General features: G+C 36.6%; 1 protein-coding gene across 2 annotated transcripts; it reads left to right on the top strand.

The window, feature by feature from the left end:
* Positions 1–989: 989 nt before the first annotated feature.
* On the top strand, positions 990–23239 carry LOC306869865 (symplekin-like). 2 transcript variants are annotated; one of them, XM_079416792.1, is made up of 27 exons: positions 990–1139; positions 2083–2192; positions 2306–2371; positions 2468–2521; positions 2603–2676; positions 4375–4501; positions 4592–4841; positions 5615–5785; positions 5873–6112; positions 6204–6355; positions 7820–7970; positions 8094–8322; positions 11668–11818; positions 11902–12137; positions 15934–16015; positions 16161–16274; positions 16357–16504; positions 16712–16872; positions 19135–19243; positions 19339–19439; positions 19945–20035; positions 20306–20407; positions 20968–21155; positions 21264–21440; positions 21718–21840; positions 22262–22474; positions 22566–23239. In XM_079416792.1, exons 2-27 carry the CDS (start codon positions 2094–2096, stop codon positions 22725–22727), a joined length of 3771 nt encoding a protein of 1256 aa, XP_079272918.1. In that variant the 5' UTR covers positions 990–1139; positions 2083–2093; the 3' UTR covers positions 22728–23239. The 2 variants fall into 2 exon arrangements, with proteins under 2 accessions (XP_079272918.1, XP_079272919.1); XM_079416793.1 differs by having other exon boundaries at positions 22569–22957.
* Positions 23240–23854: the final 615 nt, after the last annotated feature.

Here is a 23854-nt window from a genome sequence, read left to right on the forward strand (position 1 = left end):
AAGAGTGAGAAATGTTAATGTCATTTTAGATCACCTTTTGGTGACATTAATGCAAATGAACAGGTAAATAAAATCAGAGCAATGGCAACATCTCAGGAAAAAATGAGGAGCGTCTTTGAGATCATCTTTTGTCAGAATGGAAATTTTTCAACTTGCTTTAGAAGGCAGAACCAGCTCTTATGAAAAATATGATTAGAGACAACTAAGGCCACTAATGCATGTGATATGAACAATAGAAAAACTGAACAGAATAATTTTTTTGAATGTGTTATTTTCAATCTCTTGCTATAATACTGTGATGTCAAAGCATGTGATATTGACCAGTGTATCTGACAGTCTTTTAATATTTGTTGAGCTGTACTGCTGCTGCTATGAAATGTGGAAATATTTTGGATTATGATTCAATGGGTTTGTCCAAATTACGATCACCTGTAAGTAAATAACAAAAGTAGAAGTGACATTTAGAATAGAATATTATAGAATATAATATCTCTTATTTCCTATTTCACTTCAATATACAGAGGTGATGTAGATTATCTTCAAATTATAAATGTTAATTCAAATGTATGATGAGTTTGGAGTAATAATGTATAAACTGTTGATTTTTTTAGCTATTTGTTTCAGTCCTTTAATAGCATTAATATTTGTAAATAATAACACAAGTTGGTACTGGGATTTTGTGAAATGTGGTTATTATTTAAGTAACATTGCTGATGTTTATGATACAATGTTTAATTCATAACTGAAAATGTTTGATGATTGTCCCATCATGCTCAAACCAGTATTGTTGTTATAGGCTATCTGTAGTATGCCTGTGTGCATGTTGGTTGAGATCGTGCTCAGTCTGTGCTACTGTTACAAGGTTTGATTGCGAATAAAACAGCAACAAGAACAACTCCATTTCCAGTAAATGATTTCCGGTATGGTCAAGAGGATTAAAAAAAACAAGCAAAAAAACTCAATATCCCATGAACCTCACGTGTGCGCTCAACCCCGGAAGTAGATTGTTCTCCTCTTAGCATGGCGCAAATGAATGCTTTGCAATAGTGATTGCTAGTACTGGTGAATTTGAAGCAAAATTAATAATATGGATGTGTAATTTTCACGTGAGAAGTTACCATAAAAAAGGACTGACTAAGGTAAACGTTTTGTGCTTTTTTAAAACTCTTTTCTTGCTTAAAAGTTTGATTAGCTTCAGTGCTAACCGATAGCTTTTAAGTCTATGCAATTTAATTCCTCACATTATTATAGAATTAAAACTAATTTCTTTTATATGAAGAATTTAAGCTGTCTGTGTTATTCATCAATTACTAAATACGCTAATTTAGGACAGTCGGGAAGCCTGAAATCTAACTATAATGAGCCCAATTATGTGCGAGAAATTAATTAGGTACACATTTCTGTATGTAACGTTAGGCATTACTAAAATGATTTCAGCCATTTATATACATCATGGACATCGTGTAGCCCATCATTGTTTCTCGCTTCTGGAGTATTTACTCGAGTAGGAGATGCTGAAAAAAAGCACTGATGGTAACTAAGTGTACTACAGTACATTACCTCATTAAATCTGTCTAAAATACGTATGCTGTAATAAATTGTAACCAGTAGGCATGATAAATGAAGACATAACACCACTGTGGTCCTGATATTGAAGTCAGTGATGTTTAAAGAATTGTGTAACAATTATATTATTTACTGCATAGTGCATACCATTATATACTGTAAAAATCCTGTATTTCTTTAATGTAAAAGTAGTAAGCACCTTAAGGAATTACTATTCGTGCCTAAATAATCTAATGTCTGAACTGACCGTTGACCTTCGTAGTCTTTTGTTTCGTCTTGTAGGCCTTTTTACTTGATTTGTGCTTCTTGTATTAAGGCAGGACACCACAGGTTAAACATTTTAACTAATAGATACCACTAAACTTCTTCCTTTTTATTAATCACAGTACTTTAAAGTGTTTTGCATAATAAGTGTTCTGAAATGAATAAATATTGATTAAATAATTATGCAGTAGTTCATTAAATGTACACTAATTTGCATATATTCACAGACATCTGATGCACTTTGTTTTTTAGATTTTATCGTGATGGCATCAGGCGGGGGAGAACAAGCGCATGGTAGCGTGGCCTCCCAGTTATACAGCAATGAGAGCGACACAGCCTTTGACATGACCACCAGCGAGAAGGTAACCCCATCATTACTTATTAAAAAGCAACCACACTAGTTATTGCTGTTTTTTGTTTGTTTGTTGCAAATTTGAGATTTGGCAATTTGTTGTTGATTGCATTTCTCCATCAGGTGGTGGAATTGTTAAACCAGGCAGCGCTCATCTCTACAGAGGAAAAGCTTATTGTTCTCAAACAGGTTTTGAAAGTCTTTTTATATTGTTGTAAACATAAAAATCATATGTTTAGTTTACATGATTATTTAGGTCTGTTCTCTATATTTTTTTATTATTAGGTGCAGGAGTTGATTATCAACAAGGACCCTTCATTGCTTGATAATTTTCTGGATGTAAGTACTGAACCAGCTTGTGTAAGTAAGGACACAAGCCGACACATAAATTACATTCTCACTTTTATCCATCCTCTACAGGAAATCATAGCATTTCAGACTGATAAATCAATTGAGGTGCGAAAGTTTGTCATCGGATTCATTGAGGAAGCATGGTGAGTGCTGGCTGATCTTACTGGTCCAAAATCTCTAAAGTTGGTTGGAAACTCAAAATTCTTACAGCAGCAGGATGCTACCATAGGGGACCTATACAGTGCCCTCCAAAAGTATTGGAACAGTGAGGCCAATTCCTTTATTTTTGCTGTAGACTGAAAACATTTGGGTTTGACATCAAAAGATGAATATGAGATGAGAGATTAACATTTCAGATTTTATTTACAGGTATTTTCATCTGGATCTGATACACAATTTAGAAGATAGCACCTTTTGTTTGAACCCACCCATTTTTCATGTTACCAAAAGTATTGGAACATGTGACTAACAGGTGTGTTTTGTATTGGAAAACAAAGTACAGAGGCTACACCAGAAGATGCAAACCACTCATTAGCAAGAAGAATAGGAGACGAGCCTCACAAATTCTGGGACAAGGTTTAATGGACTGATTTTATGGACCAAAGTGATGGAAAGGCTAAAGTTTGGAGAAAGAAAGGATCTGCTCATGATCCCAAACATACAAGCTCATCTGAAACACAGTGTACACAGGTGTACATTATAGTACACATTACACAAGTAATGTAATGGCTTGGGCTTTCATCGCTTCTTCTGGGACAGGCGCATTAATCTTCATTAATGATGTAACACACGTTAGCAGCAGCAAAATTAACTCCGAAGTGTACAGAAATATTTTGTCTGACAATTTACAGAAAGATGCAACCAAACTGATTGGGAGATCCTTCATCACGCAGCAAGATAATGACCCAAAACATAGTGCCAAAACAACAAAGGAGTTCATCAGGGGCAAGAAGTGGAAGGTTTTAGACTGGCCAAGTCAATCTCCACACTTAAACCCTGTAGAGTATGCATTTTACCTGCTAAAGAAGAGACTGAAGGGAGTAACCCCCCAAAACTGAAAGAGGCTGCGGTGAAAGCCTGGAAAAGCATCACAAAAGAAGAATGCAAAAGTTTGGTGATGTCAATGGGTCACAGGCTTGATGCAGTTATTGAAAGCAAAGGATTTGCAACTAAATATTAAGTATTTTTCATTTTAATCTATGTTAATTCTATCTGTTCCAATACTTTTGGTAACATGAAAAATGGGTGGGTTCAAACAAAAGGTGCTATCTTCTAAGTTGTGAATCAGATCCAGATGAAAATACCTGTAAATAAAAGCTGAAATGTTAATCTCTCATCTCATATTCATCTTTTGATGTCAACCCCAAATGTTTACAGTCTACAGCAAAAATAAAGGAATTGGCCTTACTGTTCCAATACTTTTGGAGCGCACTGTATCTGTAAACATTTAACCTTCCTGTCTGGTACCTCATTAGAAATAATCAATTTGAAAGTAAAAAATTGCACTTTCTTGCCCCCAACAAAAATTAAGGTAAGTCTCAAATCGTAAATGTTCTGCATGCTAACTCAAACCCATCCCATTATGGAAGTGGAAAAAAATATTATTTGTTGTGGGCCAGGACACAAAGATGCAAAACAAAATTTAGAAAATGGTGGTTTTGAATTACAATACATTAAAATAATTACTCAAATTTAAAATAAAGGAAACTAAAAATGGTCAAGTAACCTCCACATGACCACTTGAGAAATAGATTCACCCATACTCCACTTTATACAAAATTCTTTCCAATACTTTATATACTCTTCAAGACTAGTCCTTAAAGAGTTGATGCTTGTTTTAGTAAAAGAGACAGCGAGCTACTGCTGAGGCTGATTGCCAACCTGAACATGCTGATGAGAGATGAGAGTGTGAATGTGGTGAAGAAGGCCATTCTGACGCTCACTCAGCTATACAAAGTGGCTTTACAGGTATCCTTCATTTTCACTTAAATATACAGTATTCATTGTTTGGTTGGGCTTGTTTTAAGTGTCTGACATGTTTTGTATTTGTTCTGTTAGTGGTTGGTGCGCACTAAGAGTGTCTCGGACATGCAGGAGGCATGCTGGGATATGGTGACCCAGATGAAAGAGGATGTTCTGGCATTGCTAGACTCTGAAAACGATGGAGTTCGCACTCACGCTGTCAAATTCACAGAGTCCCTCATCATCACTCTTTCACCACGGACACCTGACTCTGATACGCCCAAGAAACAGGAGGGAGACATCAGCCTGGACAAAATCCCCAAAGACCACATGTATATTCGATATGGTAGGAGCAGACAATTTTCAAACACGATTTTGTATTGTGTTTTTTTTTTTTCATTAATGTTTAATAGGGCTGCTAAATTAATCAAAATAATAATATGGCTTTCAATATGATTATCGGTTTGATAATCTGTTTGAGTGAAGTGCGGCATGCACATATCTCATGAATCAGTATTTTCAGTGGCTCGGAGTGGCTCAGTTTGCTGTAAATGCTGCTTTTAAGGTGTCCTTGTTACACGTTACATGTACTTGCTATTATAATAACAATAAATTATGCATAATTACATGCAAGTAGCCCTAAGCCAAACCCTAATCCTAACCCTAACCATATAGTAAATACATGTAGTTAATTAATATTACTCAGTACTTAAATGAATAATTACATTGTAACAAGGACACCTTAAAATAAAGTGTAACTTTTTTGTATTCGATTTTTTTTTTTTTAACTTAAATATTGAAATGATAATTTTTCATATTTTGTTTAATGTTTTTTTTTAGTAGTAACAATAAAAAATAATCATTAATAGTATTATTTTTTATTTAATAGTCATATTGATATATAATAACAATGACGACAAATTTAGCAGCCAAAAACAGCAAACCTGGAATTAAATTTTTTTCTCACAATTTTATCAGAAAAATCACTCCAAACCCCCCCCCAAGTGTACAGCCCTAATGTCAAGACTTGTAGAAGTTTTCAGAAACATTTTCATTCTTTATTTTTGCTTCCATTTCTTCTCTCCTCGTCGTCTTCACTTCCTCCTGTCCTGCTCTAAGACACCTTGTGTGAGGAGGGAAAGTTGGCTCTGGAGCAGTTGCTAAAATTTATGGTGCACCCTGCCATCTCTAGCATTAATCTCACCGCTGCACTGGGATCATTGGCAACGCTGGCCAGACAACGGCCCATGTTCATGTCTGAGGTGGTGCAGGCATACGAAACGCTACATGGTGAGTTCCGTCCACTGACATTCTTCAGAGTCGAGCACAAATCAAATACTTTCTTTTGTTCTTAATCTGTTTTGTTGTGCTCCCCAGCTAACTTGCCCCCGACTCTGGCTAAGTCTCAGGTGAGCAGTGTGCGCAAGAATCTGAAGCTGCACTTGGTCTCGGTGCTGAAGCACCCCAGCAGTGTGGACTTCCAGGGCCAGATTTCCACTCTGCTGCTGGACCTTGGCATGTCTCAGAGTGAGATCACCCGCTGCACGCCAGCCATCGTACAGCCTCGTAAGAGACTCCACCAAGAGCCCTATGTTGAGGGCAAGAGGATCAAGATGGGTGAGTTGCTGTTTTAATGAGCTGGGTGAGTCATTGTCAGTTGTTGGCATTGATTGATTGAAGAGGAATAATGCCTTGTTTGTGCTTGCAGAGGCCACTCTAGTGGAGGATGATGACGATAAGGAAGAACCAGCTCCAGTCGTCACCCCAAAACCATCCTCCTCCGCTGGCACCCAGTCAGCCATCGATCTTACTGCTGAGTTCCTGTTGCCTCTGCTGAACCCAGAGAATGTAGCCAACCTGGTCAGTGCTATGGCTAAGCTAAGCTTTTGTTTGTCTTTAAATGCTGAAATAATTATTATAATAAAACATTTTAATAATTAACAATTTTTGTATTTTTATAAAAAAAAAAGATAAATAAATGAATACATTTTAAACTATTTATAAAAAATGAAGACAAAATTATTAGTTCAAATTAAAAGTATTTTAAAATGTAAAATATTTAATAATAATATATATTATTTAATAATTATAGTATTGTATTTTGTATTTTTGCGATTGTAATTTACAAACATTAAAAAGCCTAAAGATTTATTTTGGTGGAAAACTGCAGGAAGATGTAAGTATGTTTAGTTGATGCGTCTCGCTATAAAAATGGTAAAATGCTAAAAAGACAAAAATCTTAGGATAATATAAGGATCTGGTGCATGTTTCTAAATGCACATAATAAGCAACATTCAACAGCAGGGTTTGTGTGGAGTAGTATTTTCTGCAAACCGAGTCACTCTGAGACACTGAAAACACAGGAAGAGTGTAATTAAACACAGTGCCATGCTTTAATCTCAGACAGGCAGCATAAAAAAAAACTAAATCAGTATTTTTTTTTTTTTTATACCTGCGGTTTCAATTTAATTTGGATTAATTGTGCAGTCCTTTGCATTCATTTATTTAAATTAAATTTTTTTTTTTTTTCATTTATTATATTTTCATCAACTCATGAACGCATTTCCCTTGTGAGCTCTGTTTGGTAAAGTGCTGGACACGAGAAAATCCTGTTCACAAGCATGCATAATAACAGTTTGTCCATTGTGGGACTTTTTGAGAACTTCTAAAAAACAATAATTTAAATCTAAATCAAAAGACTAATTATAAAGTACAGTAAAGTAAAGTAATTTGGGCTTTGTTTTCCCTCCTATTTATATTTCTGTGAAACAGGAAGCCATGGCTGGATAATTTCATGTTCATAATCACCCTGGAGTGCTCAAAATTGTAAATATGAATGGGAATATATTTCAGATATATTTTACTCATAAGAATTTCTAGGGGTACCAATAATTGTGTCCAACGCGTATTTGAGAAAACATTTATTTCTTAATGAGATTTTTCCCCCATTTTCAATTGTTTTACATTTACATTACATTTACATTTATGCATTTAGCAGACGCTTTTATCCAAAGCGACTTACATTGCATTCAAGTTACAGTTTTTACATTTTATCAGCTCTTGTTTTTAGTTCAATGAAAGGTCAGATTTTTGTGTTTTTTTTAAATAAAAGTTTAAAGATTAATAATGCAGGTTTATTTTCAGAGCCTTCTTGATCATATTTACCAAGAGTGCCAATAATTCTGACCACGACTGTATATATTATGCAACAAATTATTTCTCAAAAAAATCTGGGAAGTGTGATGAGTAGCACACAGTCTTGCTTATTGCTATAACTTATATGTGTGTTAATTTAGACATTTTCTTCATTTTGTCCCAATGCAGGTGCTCATCAGTATGGTTTACCTGCCTGAAGTGATGCCGGCCTCTTTCCAGGCCACCTACACACCTGTAGAATCAGCCGGCACTGATGCTCAGATCAAACATTTAGCTAGGCTGATGGCCACACAGATGACTGGGGCTGGACTGGGACCAGGTGAAGGGATAAAGAGAGAAACTCCTTTTAGTTTTTGTTAGCACAGCTGTAAAGACTGTGAGAGGGTTTGTGTGGCGTAACATTACATGACAGACATCATCTCTTTGCTCTGCTCCTGCACAGGGCTGGAGCTGTGTAAAGCTCGAGATGAAGAGGTGAAGGAGGAAGACAGTGGAGCGGGTGAGTCCAGCGCCAAAGACCCTCTCATCATCCGCAAACTATCTGCTGTGTCCCTGGGTCAAGCCATCTCAGTGGTGGGGGCGCAACCAGCGGCCTACAAGAGCCCTGTCACCGAAGAGGCACCTCAGATCAAGAAGCTTCCTGAGCCCATACTGCCCACCACACAGTCCAAGTAAGAGTACAACATACACACAAAGAGTTTTAAATACGAAAATAAATATTAGCTGCTCTAAAACCTAATGAGCTGCCTTACTCTCTATGGCACACTTGGTCAGCTGCCTTTTAACACTGTGTCTACACTGTATGCGAGCAGCGTGGTGCGACAAAATACAATAGAATTCATTATAATCAGTGATACTGTCTACACTGGATGCGGCGCGACACGACAAATCCCCAAGAGTAAACTAATGCTGCATTCTATTTATGACGTACTGAGACAAAGTTCAAATGATTTTTATCCAGTGTAGACAGACTTTAGCTGTTGCGGCGTCCACTGTAGACATGGTGAACGGCAGCATCCTAACTAAAATACAATCTCATAAGAAACTGATTTGGAGCTATTACCAAAGGCAGAAACCCAAATAGTGCTAGTCAAGTGAAGCATGCTAAGTTTGTGACTCGCAGCATTTGCAGTTTAAAATTGCATGCCACTAAGCTAATAGTGTTATACTCTGACAAACAAAAAACATAGCACACACAAATATTGGGTAAATACTTTTATTATTTTTAATAAAAAAATAATAATAATTTGTTACATTTTATATAGCGCTTTTCTGGGTACTCAAAGCACTTTTTTTTTTTTTTGTAATATACTTTCCAGTTTTTCCAAATTATTTTCATAGTTTAGCCTACATTCCCACTATTTTGACACTTCTGCATGTAAAATAATAAAATGATTTAAAAAATAAATATATTGTAATAATTGTACTGTTACAAATATTTAATACAAATTTTGTTGTTGTTCACTTTAAAATTACAGTAGTAATATTTGTTTCATAATTTCTTATTTTTCAAAAGTTAAACACCCAAACTTTTATTTTGGTTTGCTTGCCAAATAGATGTTTGCCATTTCAGAGCAACGCAAAGCACGGTGTTCATTTACGCATGTGGAACTCATGATATTGTGTTTTTCAGCACTTCATAGCAGCCTAATTTACAGTAAATGAACCAAGCTGCTCTGAGACAATGTCAGTTTTATTTTGATGTAGGGCTGGGCGATATGGCCCAAGAAAAAAATCCCTGATTTTTTTACAAAAAATCTGATTTACGATTTAAATCGACCCCCCCCCCCCCTACTTAAAATCAATCTGCCGAAGAAATTGTTCAAAACAAGTTTTAACTTCATTTTGTTTTGAGTCTCCCTTATGGGATTTAATCTGGATTTCCCCCTTGGGGTTAAAGTGCAATCAGAACAAACAAGCCAAAAAGACAAGATGGCAGGCCCTGCCATGGTAAAAAGTGCGCTTTTCTTTTAAGGAGCGCGTCAAATAAAAAATTCTGATCAAAAATTAACCTTCCCATTACGAGGTGATATTTGACTCAAAGTGATTTACAGGGAATTTAGTTTTTACCTTTTGTAATGGCATTTTTCTAACTTTATTAAAAGTGTTATCTTTTGTCAAATTCAAAAAAATATATTAATAAGCTTTTTATCATTTCTAATTAAAACAACAGAATAAAAACAAGTAGAATAAGATACCAATCAAATGAAATCAGTATTTAAGAAATAAATTTGTACTACAGAGGTGGCACAGAAGAATACACAAGTGGCTTGTAGGTGTGTTTTCAGATGTTTAATGAGGCTCAGAGGTTGCATAAGTGCAAATAAATTCATGTTGAGGTTAATGTTTTAAATATACAATTTTGAATGTAGAAATATTAAGGCCTGGTTTCACAGACAGAGCTTAGACTAAGCCAGGATTAGGCCATAGTTCAATTAGGACATTTAAGTACTTTTTATTAACATGCCTTAGAAAAAAACATTACTGGTGTGCATCTTGAGACAAAAAGGCAATGATATGTTTTAAGATCAATCAGTGCAAGTTTATTTCAGTTGAAACAACTCAGAATTACATTTTAGTCTGGGACTGATCTTAAACCTTGTCTGTGAAACCGGGGGTAAATGATTTTAATAACAGAAAAGATAATTAAATTAAACTAAAACCACCAGTAGGTGGCGGTATGTCACTGATTTGATTACTGAATCATTCATTTAATTGACTCGTTCGAACGCTGATTCATTCAGGAATGAAGTAGACTGTCTTTATGAATGGGTAATTGAATCATTGACTCACTAGATTCGTTTAAAAACGCAGTTCATTCATAAACGAAACACCTCTGTGTTTGAATGGAGATGCGCTGGGACTTAGTTTGAAACTATTTTCGTTGATGAAATAGAGCAAAAATAAGGCAATAGTGTTGTAGTCAGACAATTTAAGTCATTTAATATTAACTTCTTGTTTAATGAACTGTTGTATTAAATCAATATCACATTTGCAAACTCCCTTAATAATCATTAAAAGCTGTCCCTCATCTTAGTTCATCGCGATCTCACCAAACTCTATTAATCAACGAAGCTGCGTACACTGTGTAAATAAGAGATGCATGCACTGTCTACACTTCTTTGGTTATGTGATGCATTACTCTACCTGCAAAAACACATAAGTAGGTTAGATACAGTTAAAGCTCCTTCAGCACAAACACAAATATGCTGATCGGGTCAGTAACTGGTGCTCCTAATTATTTGTTCATAGTCGCACGCAGTAGTTTTCAGACGCAGGTGGGATCACGAGCGCAGGGACGCACTGAAGTTATTTAACAGTAATCAGTTTTTCCACATGTTCATGGCTGTTGTTTCACAGTTGAAAAGAGACGGACATCAGAACAGCTGAGACTGCAACAACAGACGCTCACATTGACGAGCGCTTGTGTGCTAGAGGGTATGAGACAGCTCAGCTTTGGTTTAAAAGAGTTAACAAAATATTTGTTATCAGTCATGACTTAATGGGGAAAAATAGAGCAGACACTGAACATGGTTGAAACTTTCTAGAGCGCGTTCGAGTACAACTTCAAATGGAGTAAACTTTGAAAGTTTCGCGTACAAAAACGAAGTAACGTTAGGGCTTTAACATCATGATGTCTATCAGCCATCAGGCATCGTCTATCGGCCAAACCCTAACGTTATATGGCAAATGAGCTCATTCGGAACTACGGAAGCTCAGAGGGGAGCGTCGACGGATGTTAAAAAGAAAACCGATTTTCATTCAAACAAATCGATGTAAACTACACATTCGAGTTAATCGATTTATCGCCCAGCCCTATTTTGATGTATTGTGTTGTATTTAAACCTTTGCCAAATCCAGTGTACAGCTAATTCTGCTGTGGCGACCTCTAATGGTAGCAGCCGAAAATAAATGAGATAAGATATCATGTTGTACTTCTGTGTTGTCTCTAGTTTTAAACATTTGGTTTGAGTGATTGTTTCTTTTTGTTTTCCTCCCCATTAACCCATATTCAGAGCTCCAGGTGCCAGTGGCAGAAAAAAAGTGTTCAAATTGGCTGACGTGGTGCAGCCGTTTTCAGAGGCTCAGACAGAGAAACTCGCCAACATGGCCATCAGACGGATCCTCCAATCAGAAAAGGCCATTGCACAGAGTGGGATGTCCCATGTGAGTCTGCTTTTGGGTGCTTGCTACTTCAGCCACTATATCTGTTCAACTAAGTCCACATCTCTGTTTTAATCTTTTCCCAGGTCCGTGTGAAGTTGCTTGCACGGTTGGTGACCCAGTTTGAGGGTGGGAAGAAAAATGACTTGTTGCAGTTTATTTTGGAGGATATGCGGGGCAGAAGTGAGCTGGCCTTTTCTCTGCTGTTCCACGAGTACAATGAATACCTGAGTCAGCAGCCCTCGGGTTCTCTGGATAGCTATGAGCACTGTCTGTTCACACTGCTCTCCGGCCTACAGGAGAAACCTGAGCAGAGGGATGGGTGAGAATCACCTCATAACACCACAAATTATTAATAAATATGATACAATAGGTGAATGAAAATAATCAGAATGTTAAAGGTGCAAATTTTTTTCCGCTTGCCGATATGACAGTGCTCATACACTAAACAAAATTATAAATGCAACACTTTGGTTTTTGCCCCCATTTTTCATGAGCTTAACTCAGAGATCTAAAACTTTTTCTATGTACACAAAAGGCCTATTTCTCTCAAATATTGTTCACAAATCTGTCTAAATCTGTGTTAGTGAGCACTTCTCCTTTGCCGAGATAATCCATCCACCTCACAGGTGTGGCATATCAAGATGCTGTTTAGACAGCATGATTATTGCACAGGTGTGCCTTAGGCTGGCCACAATAAAAGGTCACTCTAAAATGTGCAGTTTTATCACACAGCACAATGCCACAGATGTCGCAAGTTTTGAGGGAGCGTGCAATTGGCATGCTGACTGCAGGAATGTCCACCAGAGCTGTTGCCCGTGAATTGAATGTTAATTTCTCTACCATAAGCAGTCTCCAAAGGCATTTCAGAGAATTTGGCAGTACATCCAACCGGCCTCACAACTGCAGACCACGTGTAACCACACCAGCCCAGGACCTCCACATCCAGCATCTTCACCTCCAAGATCGTCTGAGACCAGCCACCCGGACAGCTGCTGCAACAATCGGTTTGCATAACCAAGGAATTTCTGCACAAACTGTCAGAAACCTTCTCAGGGAAGCTCATCTGCATGCTCGTCGTCCTCATCGGGGTCTTGACCTTACTGCAGTTTGTCGTCGTAACCGACTTGAGTGGGCAAATGCTCACATTCGATGGCGTCTGGCACTTTGGAGAGGTGTTCTCTTCACAGATGAATCCAGGTTTTCATTGTACAGGGCAGATGGCAGACAGCGTGTATGGTGTCGTGTGGGTGAGCAGTTTGCTGATGCCAGCGTTGTGGATCGAGAGTGGCCCATGGTGGCGGTGGGGTTATGGTATGGGCAGGCGTATGTTATGGACAACGAACACGGGTGCATTTTATTGATGGCATTTTGAATGCACAGAGATACCGTGACGAGATCCTGAGGCCCATTGTTCATCCACGACCTTCACCTCATGTTGCAGCATGACAATGCACGGACCCATATTGCAAGGATCTGTACACAATTCCTGGAAGCTGAAATCATCCCAGTTCTTGCATGGCCAGCATACTCACTGGACATGTCACCCATTGAGCATGTCTGGGATGCTCTGGATCGGCGTATACGACAGTGTGTTCCAGTTCCTGCCAATATCCAGCAACTTCGACACAGCCATTGAAGAGGAGTGGACAACCTGATCAACTCTATGCGAAGGAGATGTGTTGCACTGTATGAGGAAAATGGTGGTCACATCAGATACTGACTGGTTTTCGGACCCCTCCGGACCCCCCCAATACAGTAAAACTGCACATTTTAGAGTGGCCTTTTATTGTGGCCAGCCTAAGGCACACCTGTGCAATAATCATGCTGTCTAATCAGCATGTTAATATGCCACACCTGTGAGGTGGATGGATTATCTCGGCAAAGAAGTCCTCACTAACACAGATTTAGACAGATTTGTGAACAATATTTGAGAGAAATAGGCCTTTTGTGTACATGGAAAAAGTCTTAGATCTCTGAGTTAAGCTCATGAAAAATGGGGGCAAAAACAAAAGTGTTGCGTTTATAATTTTGCTAAGTGTACATTAGGAGAGTCTTTTTGTCACCTGAATTCCTTTTACCTAAAATGCTTAAAGTCCTCTCTCAGATTTTAAGTTAAAGTGCCCCTATTATGGGTTATGAAAGGTTCAAATTTGGGTTTTAGGAGTCCCCAACAACAGGTTGACATGCATGCAAGTCAAAAAAACACTTTCATTTTCTTATAATATGCATTTATTTTTACCTTATTTGCTCAGTGACTCCCAAACGACTCGTTTAATTATTCATTTTTCCAAACCCCTCCTTTGCATGACGCTAATCTGCGGTGATTGGTCAATTTCATTTAAAGCAGTGTTTGTGAGCTTTTGACGCTCCAAAAGCGGCACCTAGTGGTAAAGAATGAATTTGCATTTTCATTCAGACCAAAGCGAAAATCCAAGTTTTCCCAGGTCTGCGCGCGCGCATCAAGTGGGCAGGCAATATGCTAATGCTTCATTTTGACGTTACGGCTCGTTTCAATGATTCGGAGTCGACTCTTCTTTTGAGTGACTATAACTTTATACACAGTGCACTTTCAGATTTAAAACTTTGCAGGATGTTTTCATTCAGGTAATTTTCAGAAATCCATAATAGGGGCACTTTAACCCTTAAATGCATGAATGTTTTGCCAACCATTATTACATATTCGGTTCTTAAGCAACCCGGACTTAGAGTATATATCCAGCACAGATGGATCTCTAACTGCTGCAATAGCAAAAACCTCTCTTGATATTTTAAGAACAATTACAGAAGAATAAAATAAAGCATATTTTGTTACCTTTTGAAACTTAAAAAGGTTCAATTTGAGCAGATGATTTTACCATCGCTGTCATCGTCAGAGCGCACTTCCACAGTACATTCACTATCTAGCTCATCGTCGCGATCTCAACCATATTATCAAAACGATCGTTTTCAATGACTTCATATTCAATATTTTGATCACTTGCAGCTTATTTACCACATCCAGCATCAAATGGCAGTGACATTTATATTTCATTGCGTATAGTAATGCTCTGCAGTAAAGCCATTCAAACCAATTACATTTCTGCTGATGATATTCATTTGTTTTATGCCTGAGGTAATTATGAGTGAAACACCAGGTCATCATTGTGTATCAAACAGTGCCACCTTGAGGAAAAAAGATGCATTGCACATATTGAGTCATCAGATATGTAAATATAGTTGCTATGAAAAAAATACTTACACATTTATATACCTCAGGTCTCTAGCGACCCTGTACATTTTTTACAAAAAATTAATCAGAAAACAGGCATTCTTTTATATTTTACTATTTTTTTATTTTTATATTGTTTATAATGAATAGATTGAGGAATGCAAAGAAAGTTGATGTCTAACTTTAAAAAATTAAGGAGGGAGAGGGTACCGGGTTACTAAAGACCCGAGGTATGCATTTAAGGGTTAATATTTCAATAATTTAACACATTTGCATGTTAATGGTTCTCTGATGTTTTAATGGTCATGTGACATGCAAGTAAGCATAAAATATTTAATCTTTTTTGTAAGTGTTTTATTTTGAGTGTTTCTTTATTATTATTTATTTGATCTAATTGTACATTTTTATATTTAATTATTAGCTTATAATTAAATCTCAAGCTCCAGTTTGGCAGACCCTGCCATGAATTGTACTACCTTTATCTTTGAATGGGTAACATTTAAAGATGCATAATGCGTAATTTTTTTTTTTTACATTTTTGGTTAAAATTGTTGTAATCTACTAAGGAAAGTTGCTAATTTATTTCTTTTAAGTTCACCATTTTAAATTTCCTTCATTAGTTTATTTTAATTGTCCTACAGTGTGACATGAATATTTAAAAGTACAAATATTCCAGGTAGTTTTTCAATTAAATGAGATTATGAAATCTACATTAATAAAAAATAAATGCAAAAATGGTTTTGGATGGAGTTTAGCATGTCATGCCACAGGATATTTGAATTTCCCCGAATGCATTTCGTATGAATTTGCCAGCTACACAAATTCTGTGCTTGTTTTATGTGAACTAATAAATATGTGTATTTTGATATGTGTAAAATTTTAGTAAATATTCCTGAATTTATCTCAGGCTTTTCACCAAGCTTGTGTTGGAGGCTCCGGTCATTACAGACTCGGCACTGGAGGTGATTCAACGCTACTGTGAGGATGAGGTCAGCCACACTACCACACTACTACTACTACTACTAAGTTTCTGCAGTGTTTTCTTCTCGACAAGCAACGTGTCATCATCTGCATATACATTTACATATAAAATGTTCTTGTAAGAAACTCTAATGTTCCATATTTGTCTTTCAGTCACGTGTTTACCTGGGCATGTCCACATTAAAGGAGCTTATCCTCAAGCGCCCCTCCAGACAGTACCAGTACCTCAATGTCCTTCTGAACCTCAGCTCTCACGAAAAAGAAAAGGTTAACCTCTAAGCATCTGTCACTCATTATTTCATTAATTAATTTCATAGCAGTGTAATAACAAATCCCCATTGATGTTCAGGTGCGGTCTACTGCTCTCAGCTTCATCAAGCGCATGTATGAGAAGGAACTTCTGAAGGACTGCATTGAGAAGTTTGCTCTCACCTACATGCAGTTTCTGGTCCACCCAAACCCACCTTCTCTACTGTTTGGAGCAGGAGAGGATACAGGTTCAAAGACTTTTCCTAGTCTTCAGATGCATCACTTTTTTATATATAATTGAGTAGATTCATGGTCTATGTGCTCATACTTGTGTATTAAATATACTTTAATTTAGAAAGTAACTTGATACTGTGATAAAGTAGTGTAAAATGGACTCACTGGTTTACTGTGCCCTAAAACACTGTTGACTTTGTTCCATCCTTCTGTGTCTTCAGAGGTGGCGGCCTCCTGGACAGAGGAGACAGTGCGGCAGTGCCTTTACCTCTATCTCTCCCTCCTTCCCCTCAACCATCGTCTGGTGCACGAGCTGGCTTCTGTCTACACCGAGGCCATCGCTGACATCAAACGCAGTGTGCTCAGGGTCATCGAACAGCCTGTAAGACCTTCTCGTCTACTAATGCCTCTCATCCAAAACTTAATTTTTTCAAATGGGTTTTTCCCGTCTTATCTTGCTGATTTGAGGTTTTTACTTAATTTTATTTGTTTGCACACACGTCATGTGTACTAAAATAGCATGGGATCTGAACAGAACTAAATCACGCCATTTGCCTTGTTGCATGTGGCTTTGGGAAAGGGGGGCGTTATGATTTCTTTTATTGGCTAAAAAATTGCTGGACACCCTTGTGGGTCATAGTTTTTATTTTATTTTGAATGCATATATTTGTTAAGTTTCTTTTGTCAGTGTTTTAGGACTACACTACAGTGTTATTTTAGTAATATATTGTAGTTATGAATATTTTGAATTAGATTTTATTTTTAAATAAATGCTATGTTTTTGAATTTTCATTTTAAATTTTAGTGCTTCCATCATTATTTAGCTTTAATTCAGGTTTATTTCAGTACTTCATCTATATTTATTTCTATTTACCTATGTTTAGATTTTATTTCAGCTTTATTTCAATTAACAACATTTTTTAATAGTTTTGAGTTCATAAAATCATTGTACACTAGAATAAAACTGGATTCGCTGTTACCTACGGAAGAGGATTAGGGCCAAGCAATAATAAAAAATAAAACTATCTCGAGATAAAAGTCGTTAAATTTCGAGGAAAAAGTCACAATAAAATGTTGAGAATAAACTCATTATATTATGAGAAAAAAGTTGTTAAATGTCAAGAAAAACACTCGTGTCATGTTCATTTCATCTCGTTGGACAACGTTATTCAGCGTCTGCAGTGGCGGAGGTTGGAGAGTAATGCAAACTCGCTTTTCTTCCTTTTCTCATCACAAATCACATCGGAAAAGTGTAAATCATTTGCTTAACGAGTGTTTAATAATAATGTATTAATTAGGTAGGCAGGCTATAGGGAAGGCGATGTTGTCCCAATAAGGCAGCATCTATTTAATAATCTCAATAAATAAAATCATTGTTGTTATTGCATCCTGTTAATGTACAACAATACTGAGGTGCAAATAGTATCTGCCACTATTTATAAGCATAAATAGCATCTAATTAGCTATTATTTACACTTATTGTAAAGATCTGGTACTTTTACATAACGTAAATAGAATGGCTATTTTCACTTAGTGTAAATAGCACATATCTAAAATGCTGCTGTTGTCAATTAGAGTAAATGGTACATATAACTATTTTCACTTTAAATGGCATCTATGACAGGGGTTTCCAAAGTCCGGCCACGGGCCAAATACGGCCAGTGGATGAATTTCAAACGGCCCACAGCTTGTCTATTGAAATGTAGGCTGTTATGTGGCCCGCCAATCAAAATGTACAAATCATGCAGTTGACAACAATTTGATAACTCGTATGCGCTGTCATTTCTTTAGTGCACCGAAAGCAGAAGAGCACTACTCGTGTGAAATGCGCTGGATGGACTGTAGCTCTGCCTAAAGACAGCGCAGCGAGAGCTCAGAACAAATGCATTTACTCACTGACAGGTCTCGAGCACTGAACAACGCTGTAAGGAAGCGTTCGAGCGCAGAGCTCTCCTGTACAAACCACAGATGTCACAGTGATTTAAACTAGTTTAAAGGCAGATGAAACTGCGCTGCCATTCTCAACAACACTGATGTGGAAAACAGGAGAAACACCGTGTGACAACAATGCAGTTAAATACTTCTCAATCCACAAATTAATGTTTAAAATGGATTTACTGTACTAACACTAAACCTACCTAATTAATACTTTATTATTAAACACTCGTTTAAGCCATTGATTTCCACTTTTCCGATGTGATATGTGATGAGAAAAGGAAGAAAAGCGAGTTTGGCAAAAGACAGACTTGAACCCCGTCACGTGTCCAACGAGATGAAATGAACATGACACAAGTGTTTTTCTCAACTTTTTTTCTAGAAATTTAACAAGGTTTTTCTCAATTTAACGACTTTTTTCTTGTAATTTAATGAGTTTATTCTCAACATTTTATCTAGTAGACTTTTTTTTCTCGCAATTTAACGACTTTTTTTCTCAAAACATAATTTTATTCTCGAAATTTAACTAGTTTACTCTCAACATTTTCTCTAAATTTAACGGCTTTAATCTTGAGATGGTTTTATTTTTTTATTATTGCGTGGCACTAATCCTCTTCCATAGTTAACAGATGTGGACTAAAAGAAAAATTGTGATTGCATTTAAAACATTTCATTTATGATCATTTTTTTTTCATAAATGATTTTATAGATAAGAGGAATGGGAATGAGCTCTCCTGACCTGCTGCTCCTGGTGGAGAACTGTCCTAAAGGAGCAGAGACGCTGGTCACTCGTTGTCTGCACATACTCACTGATAAAGGTATATGTGTGTGTGTGTGTATTAGAGAAAGTGAATGTGTCTAAGCATCTCTGTATAGTAAATGCTGCCCTTTGTGGGTTGTTTCGTGTTCACAGTGCCTCCATCTCCTGAGCTGGTGGAGAGGGTGAGGGATCTTTATCATAAACGAGTACCAGATGTTCGTTTTCTCATCCCAGTTATCAATGGCCTGGAGAAGGTTTGCCTCATGTCATCTGTCATACTTAAAAATATTTAAAATAATTAATTAATCGCACATTTCTTTAATTAATCACAGTTAATTGCATGTAACATTGAAATTTGCAAACACAATTACATTTGATCTGCAAAATAATGTGGAAACAACATAAGTTCAATAATTTAAATATTTGACATTTTGAATAATTTTAGTGCCATCTTTTCATTAAGTCATGTCAAAGAAGGCAAGTATCGCTGATATTGATGCCTTTAATGATTTTTCCACTTTCTGGGTATAAAATGAGTAATTATAACTAGTCATCATTAGAGTATAATTGAAAGCTAGGCCTAAACTGCAAATTACTTGTTTTATATTTTATTTCTTATGTGAAAAATGAAAAGATGAATCTCTGTTGTTTGTATTAATTAACTCTACCCCTAAATTTAAAATTTGCACGGCTTGATTAAAGGTGAGAAGGGCTCTTTGAAGACTGCATTCATATTGGTATCTTGATTGTGTTGAACAGAAAGAGGTGATCCAGGCTCTACCCAAACTCATCAAACTCAATCCCATCGTGGTGAAGGAGGTGTTCAACAGACTGCTGGGCACTCAACACAGTAATACCTGCTTATTCTCTTGTGCATGTGTGCTGCTACTGAGGAAGAAAAAACTATATATATATATATATATATATATATATATATATATATATATATATATATATATATATATAATATAGCTTTCATCTTATATTATATTATTATTATATTATCTTATATTATAGGTTTGACGAAAGCTTCTTTTCAGAATGATGTCATTTAAATGTCCATTTTTTTGCTTTAGATCAATAGAATTTTAGTGAACTTAATTGTTTGTCTGTTCTGTAGGTGAGGGCAGTTCCTCCATGTCTCCGCTCACTCCTGGAGAGCTCCTCATCTCCTTACACAACATTGACTCCTCCAAGTGTGACATGAAGTCAATCATCAAAGGTACTATCTCACATTCATTTGAGTCCCTGCACATAAATCCTGCCTTTTGTATCTTTTTATTTCAGCAAATATATATAGACTTATATATATTTAGACTGGCAGAAAAATCGTTTGGTGAGTATTTGTTGTTAAAAAACACTAATATTTTTTGTATTCTGTAAATTTTATACTAATATGGCCTGGTTATAATTGCTCATTTTATCCCCAAAATTTGGAAAAAAAGAAAACATTTAAAAAAAATTAAACATTTTAAAATATATCAAATATATAAAATACTGCCTTTTGTTTACACATTAATTTGGAGGTTCAATGTGAAAATAATGTATTAATGCATAGAAAACTGTGATTTAATCTTTTTTTTATTTTTATTATTGATTCACGTTAGTTGAATCTATTGAAGTTTATAATTTTTTTTATACAATTGAATATATTAATAATCAAAATGTAAATGGCTCCAACATAGTGGGAACTCTGTCATAGTGCCTCTCTTGCTTTTCTTGTCATTCTTTTTAATGTTTTGTTTTCCATAACTTTCCATGCTGTTTTCTTTTCCTCTGTAGCCACTAACCTGTGTTTTGGGGAGAAGAACGTGTACACCTCCGAGGTGCTGGCTGTGGTGATGCAGCAGCTGATGGAGCAGACGCCTCTCCCCATACTGCTGATGCGTACGGTCATCCAGTCCCTCACTATGTACCCTCGCCTGGCCGGTTTCGTCATGAACATCCTAGCCCGACTCATCCTCAAACAGGTCAGTGGACTGAACCCTTTATCATCGAAGCAAGTTCTCATACATAATCTCATCATACTCATCTCTCATTGTAATCTTTTGCTGATTGACTGATGATTGATTGTACAGGTGTGGAAGTATCCTAAAGTGTGGGAGGGCTTTGTAAAGTGCTGCCAGCGCACCAAACCCCAGTCCTACAATGTTCTCCTCCAGCTGCCTCCACCACAACTGGCTAATGTGTTTGAGCGCTGCCCGGAGATGAGGGAGCCCCTCCTACAGCACGTTCACTCCTTCACCCCTCACCAAGTGCGTATCACAAAACTTGCAGGTTTTATCTGAAATGGGTGTTATCTGGGGAATGAATGGTCAGTGAGACCTGTCTTCTGTACATATTATTCATGTATCGTATATTATATCACATACGTGTACACAGTGTTATTCCAAAACATGGATCTGAATAGTAGGAAATGGAAATAGTTTTTGTCAAGTCTTTTAGAAGAGAAAACCTGTTCCCTGTAACTTGTTATACATTTTCACTTCTAAATGATTTTGATTTATGCGTGTTGTTTTATTGTTTCTGTAGCAAGCCCACATTCCAGCATCTATCATGTCCGTTCTGGAGGCTAACAGCAGGAAGCCAGAACCACAACCAGAACCAGAACCACAACCTGAACTTCATCGTCCAGAAATAACAGAAGAGAGAGAGGTATGTTGCGATGAAACTGAAGAAGCGACAGATCTTTTCTTGAGTTTTGGGATGTATATATCGGAGTGTAACAGATTATCAAAAGGAGACAACATGTAGGTTGGTTTTATGATTCTACTCATGAGTTGTTGATTTGCATTTGGAGATGTGGACATTGAACTCAAAAGTGAATGCAAGCTTGCAGTCGATAATGAAGGTTTAGGCAGACTAAATGACTGGAGAAGTCTGACACGTGCCACCATTGAGAAGTCTTTCATTTTCACTGGAGTTATGACATTTTAATTTTCAGAGTTATCGACCACATAAAATGGTTATTATATGTCGGTTGATCTCCAAAAAATACAACAAACATTACAGAAATTAGTTGGACTTTGGATAATCCACCAATAAAATGCTGTCTTACCCACTTATGTTCATTAAGGTGCCTGTACCAAAGCATATATCAATGCCTGCACCAGAATCACTAGCAGAACCTTCAGCCCTGACTGCCATAGTGTTTACTGAACCACCACCACCTCAACAACAACAACAACAGATCCCAGCCAGGAGGGAAGAAGAAGAAGAAGAAGAGCCCATGGAGCAAGGAGAGACAGATCATGCTGCTCTGGAGGTCACGTCTGAAGCCGCATCGCAGGTAAAACATTATCATCATCATCATTCATGGCACCCATGCAGACCAATACAAGAGTGAATAGCACTGGCTGACTAATGACTTTAACCTTCAGCAGATGGAGGTGTCTGAGGAGGCTTCACAGTCCAACTCCATTTCAGAGAAGACAGAGGAACCCATAGAAAAGTCAGCTGCTATGCCTGTGGATGCACCCGACCAACCCAAAGATGAGTCTGAGGATGTGGTTCCAGAAGCAGAAGAAAGCAGTGTGGACTGATGCCAAGTGAAATAAGACTGAATGAATGCACTGACTCTGAGATGATGTCTCATTCTATATTGCTTTGTTCAGTGTACTGTGTATCTGTAAGTTAGAAGTAGAAATGAAATGGAATATTTTGGTTAATTTCTTTAAAGGTTATGACTTGTTCAAATTACTTGGAAAATAAGTTGATTTTGTATGTGCCACAATGTTTTCATTTCTAGAATAAAAGGCAATATCCAGCCTGTAAAAATGAGAAACAAATCACTGGTCTCTGTACTTCAATCTCCCGTTATTATGTTAATTTTGACAACATTTGGCAGGGGTGTAAAATACTTGATTGCTGTACTTAAGTATTATTTTAGGGAATTTGTACTTTATTCAAGTTTAAAGTGACAACTTGCACTTTTACTTGATTACATTTCTGAAGGATAGCAGTACTTTTTACTCCTACAATTTTATTTCAAATAGAAAAGTACTTATTACATTTTTATTTTATTTCACACATTAAATATGGTTCTTGGACACTCAAACATGCACGCTAATGAGGTTTGTTTTTATGCATCAACCACATCCGTACAACTTTCATAAGGCAAATTTCTGGCTTCAAAATTTCTTTGGCAACAAATGTGAGGAAGCATATTAAGGTAGCTAAGTTTATTCATTATTGTCTGTGTACTATATTAGCTGAATGCACAAGACGGAGTGCAAATAAAATCAATAAGAATTTAAATACACGTCATGTTTAATGGCCGTACTGTGATTACTTTTCAGATTAAATGTTACAAAAAACTCCAAAAAGTGAATGACTGTTAAATTAATTATAAATCATGGTTAGTGATGTTCTTACATTGGAGTCGATAAATTGTTTTATACTGTATTGAGCAACAAGTAGGACTGTCAATTATTTAATCTAAATAATTACATGATTTGCTCATTAATTTTATTAGTTAATAAATTATAGATCAATATTTGCTGAAGAAAAAAACCTCTAAAAGCCCCAAATAAATAATTAAAATAAGAATAATTGTTACAGCCAGGGGCGTTAAGTAGACGACACAAAAATAGTGGCTTTTTCAAAAAGTCAATATTGTATGATTTAATTCTATGTTACTCATGCTCCGGGTGTGTTCACTGTGTGTGTG

This window comes from Barbus barbus (assembly GCF_936440315.1).
Source record: "Barbus barbus genome assembly, chromosome: 5".
Lineage (NCBI taxonomy): Eukaryota > Metazoa > Chordata > Actinopteri > Cypriniformes > Cyprinidae > Barbus > Barbus barbus.

Excerpts from the sequence above, each read along its gene's own strand:
- LOC306869865 (XM_079416792.1), top strand. The coding sequence starts at position 2,094 with ATGGCATCAGGCGGGGGAGAACAAGCGCATGGTAGCGTGGCCTCCCAG. Across the intron at positions 4,502-4,591 it reads TATACAAAGTGGCTTTACAG|TGGTTGGTGCGCACTAAGAG; the intron begins GTATCCTTCATT and ends TTGTTCTGTTAG. Across the intron at positions 6,356-7,819 it reads CAGAGAATGTAGCCAACCTG|GTGCTCATCAGTATGGTTTA; the intron begins GTCAGTGCTATG and ends GTCCCAATGCAG.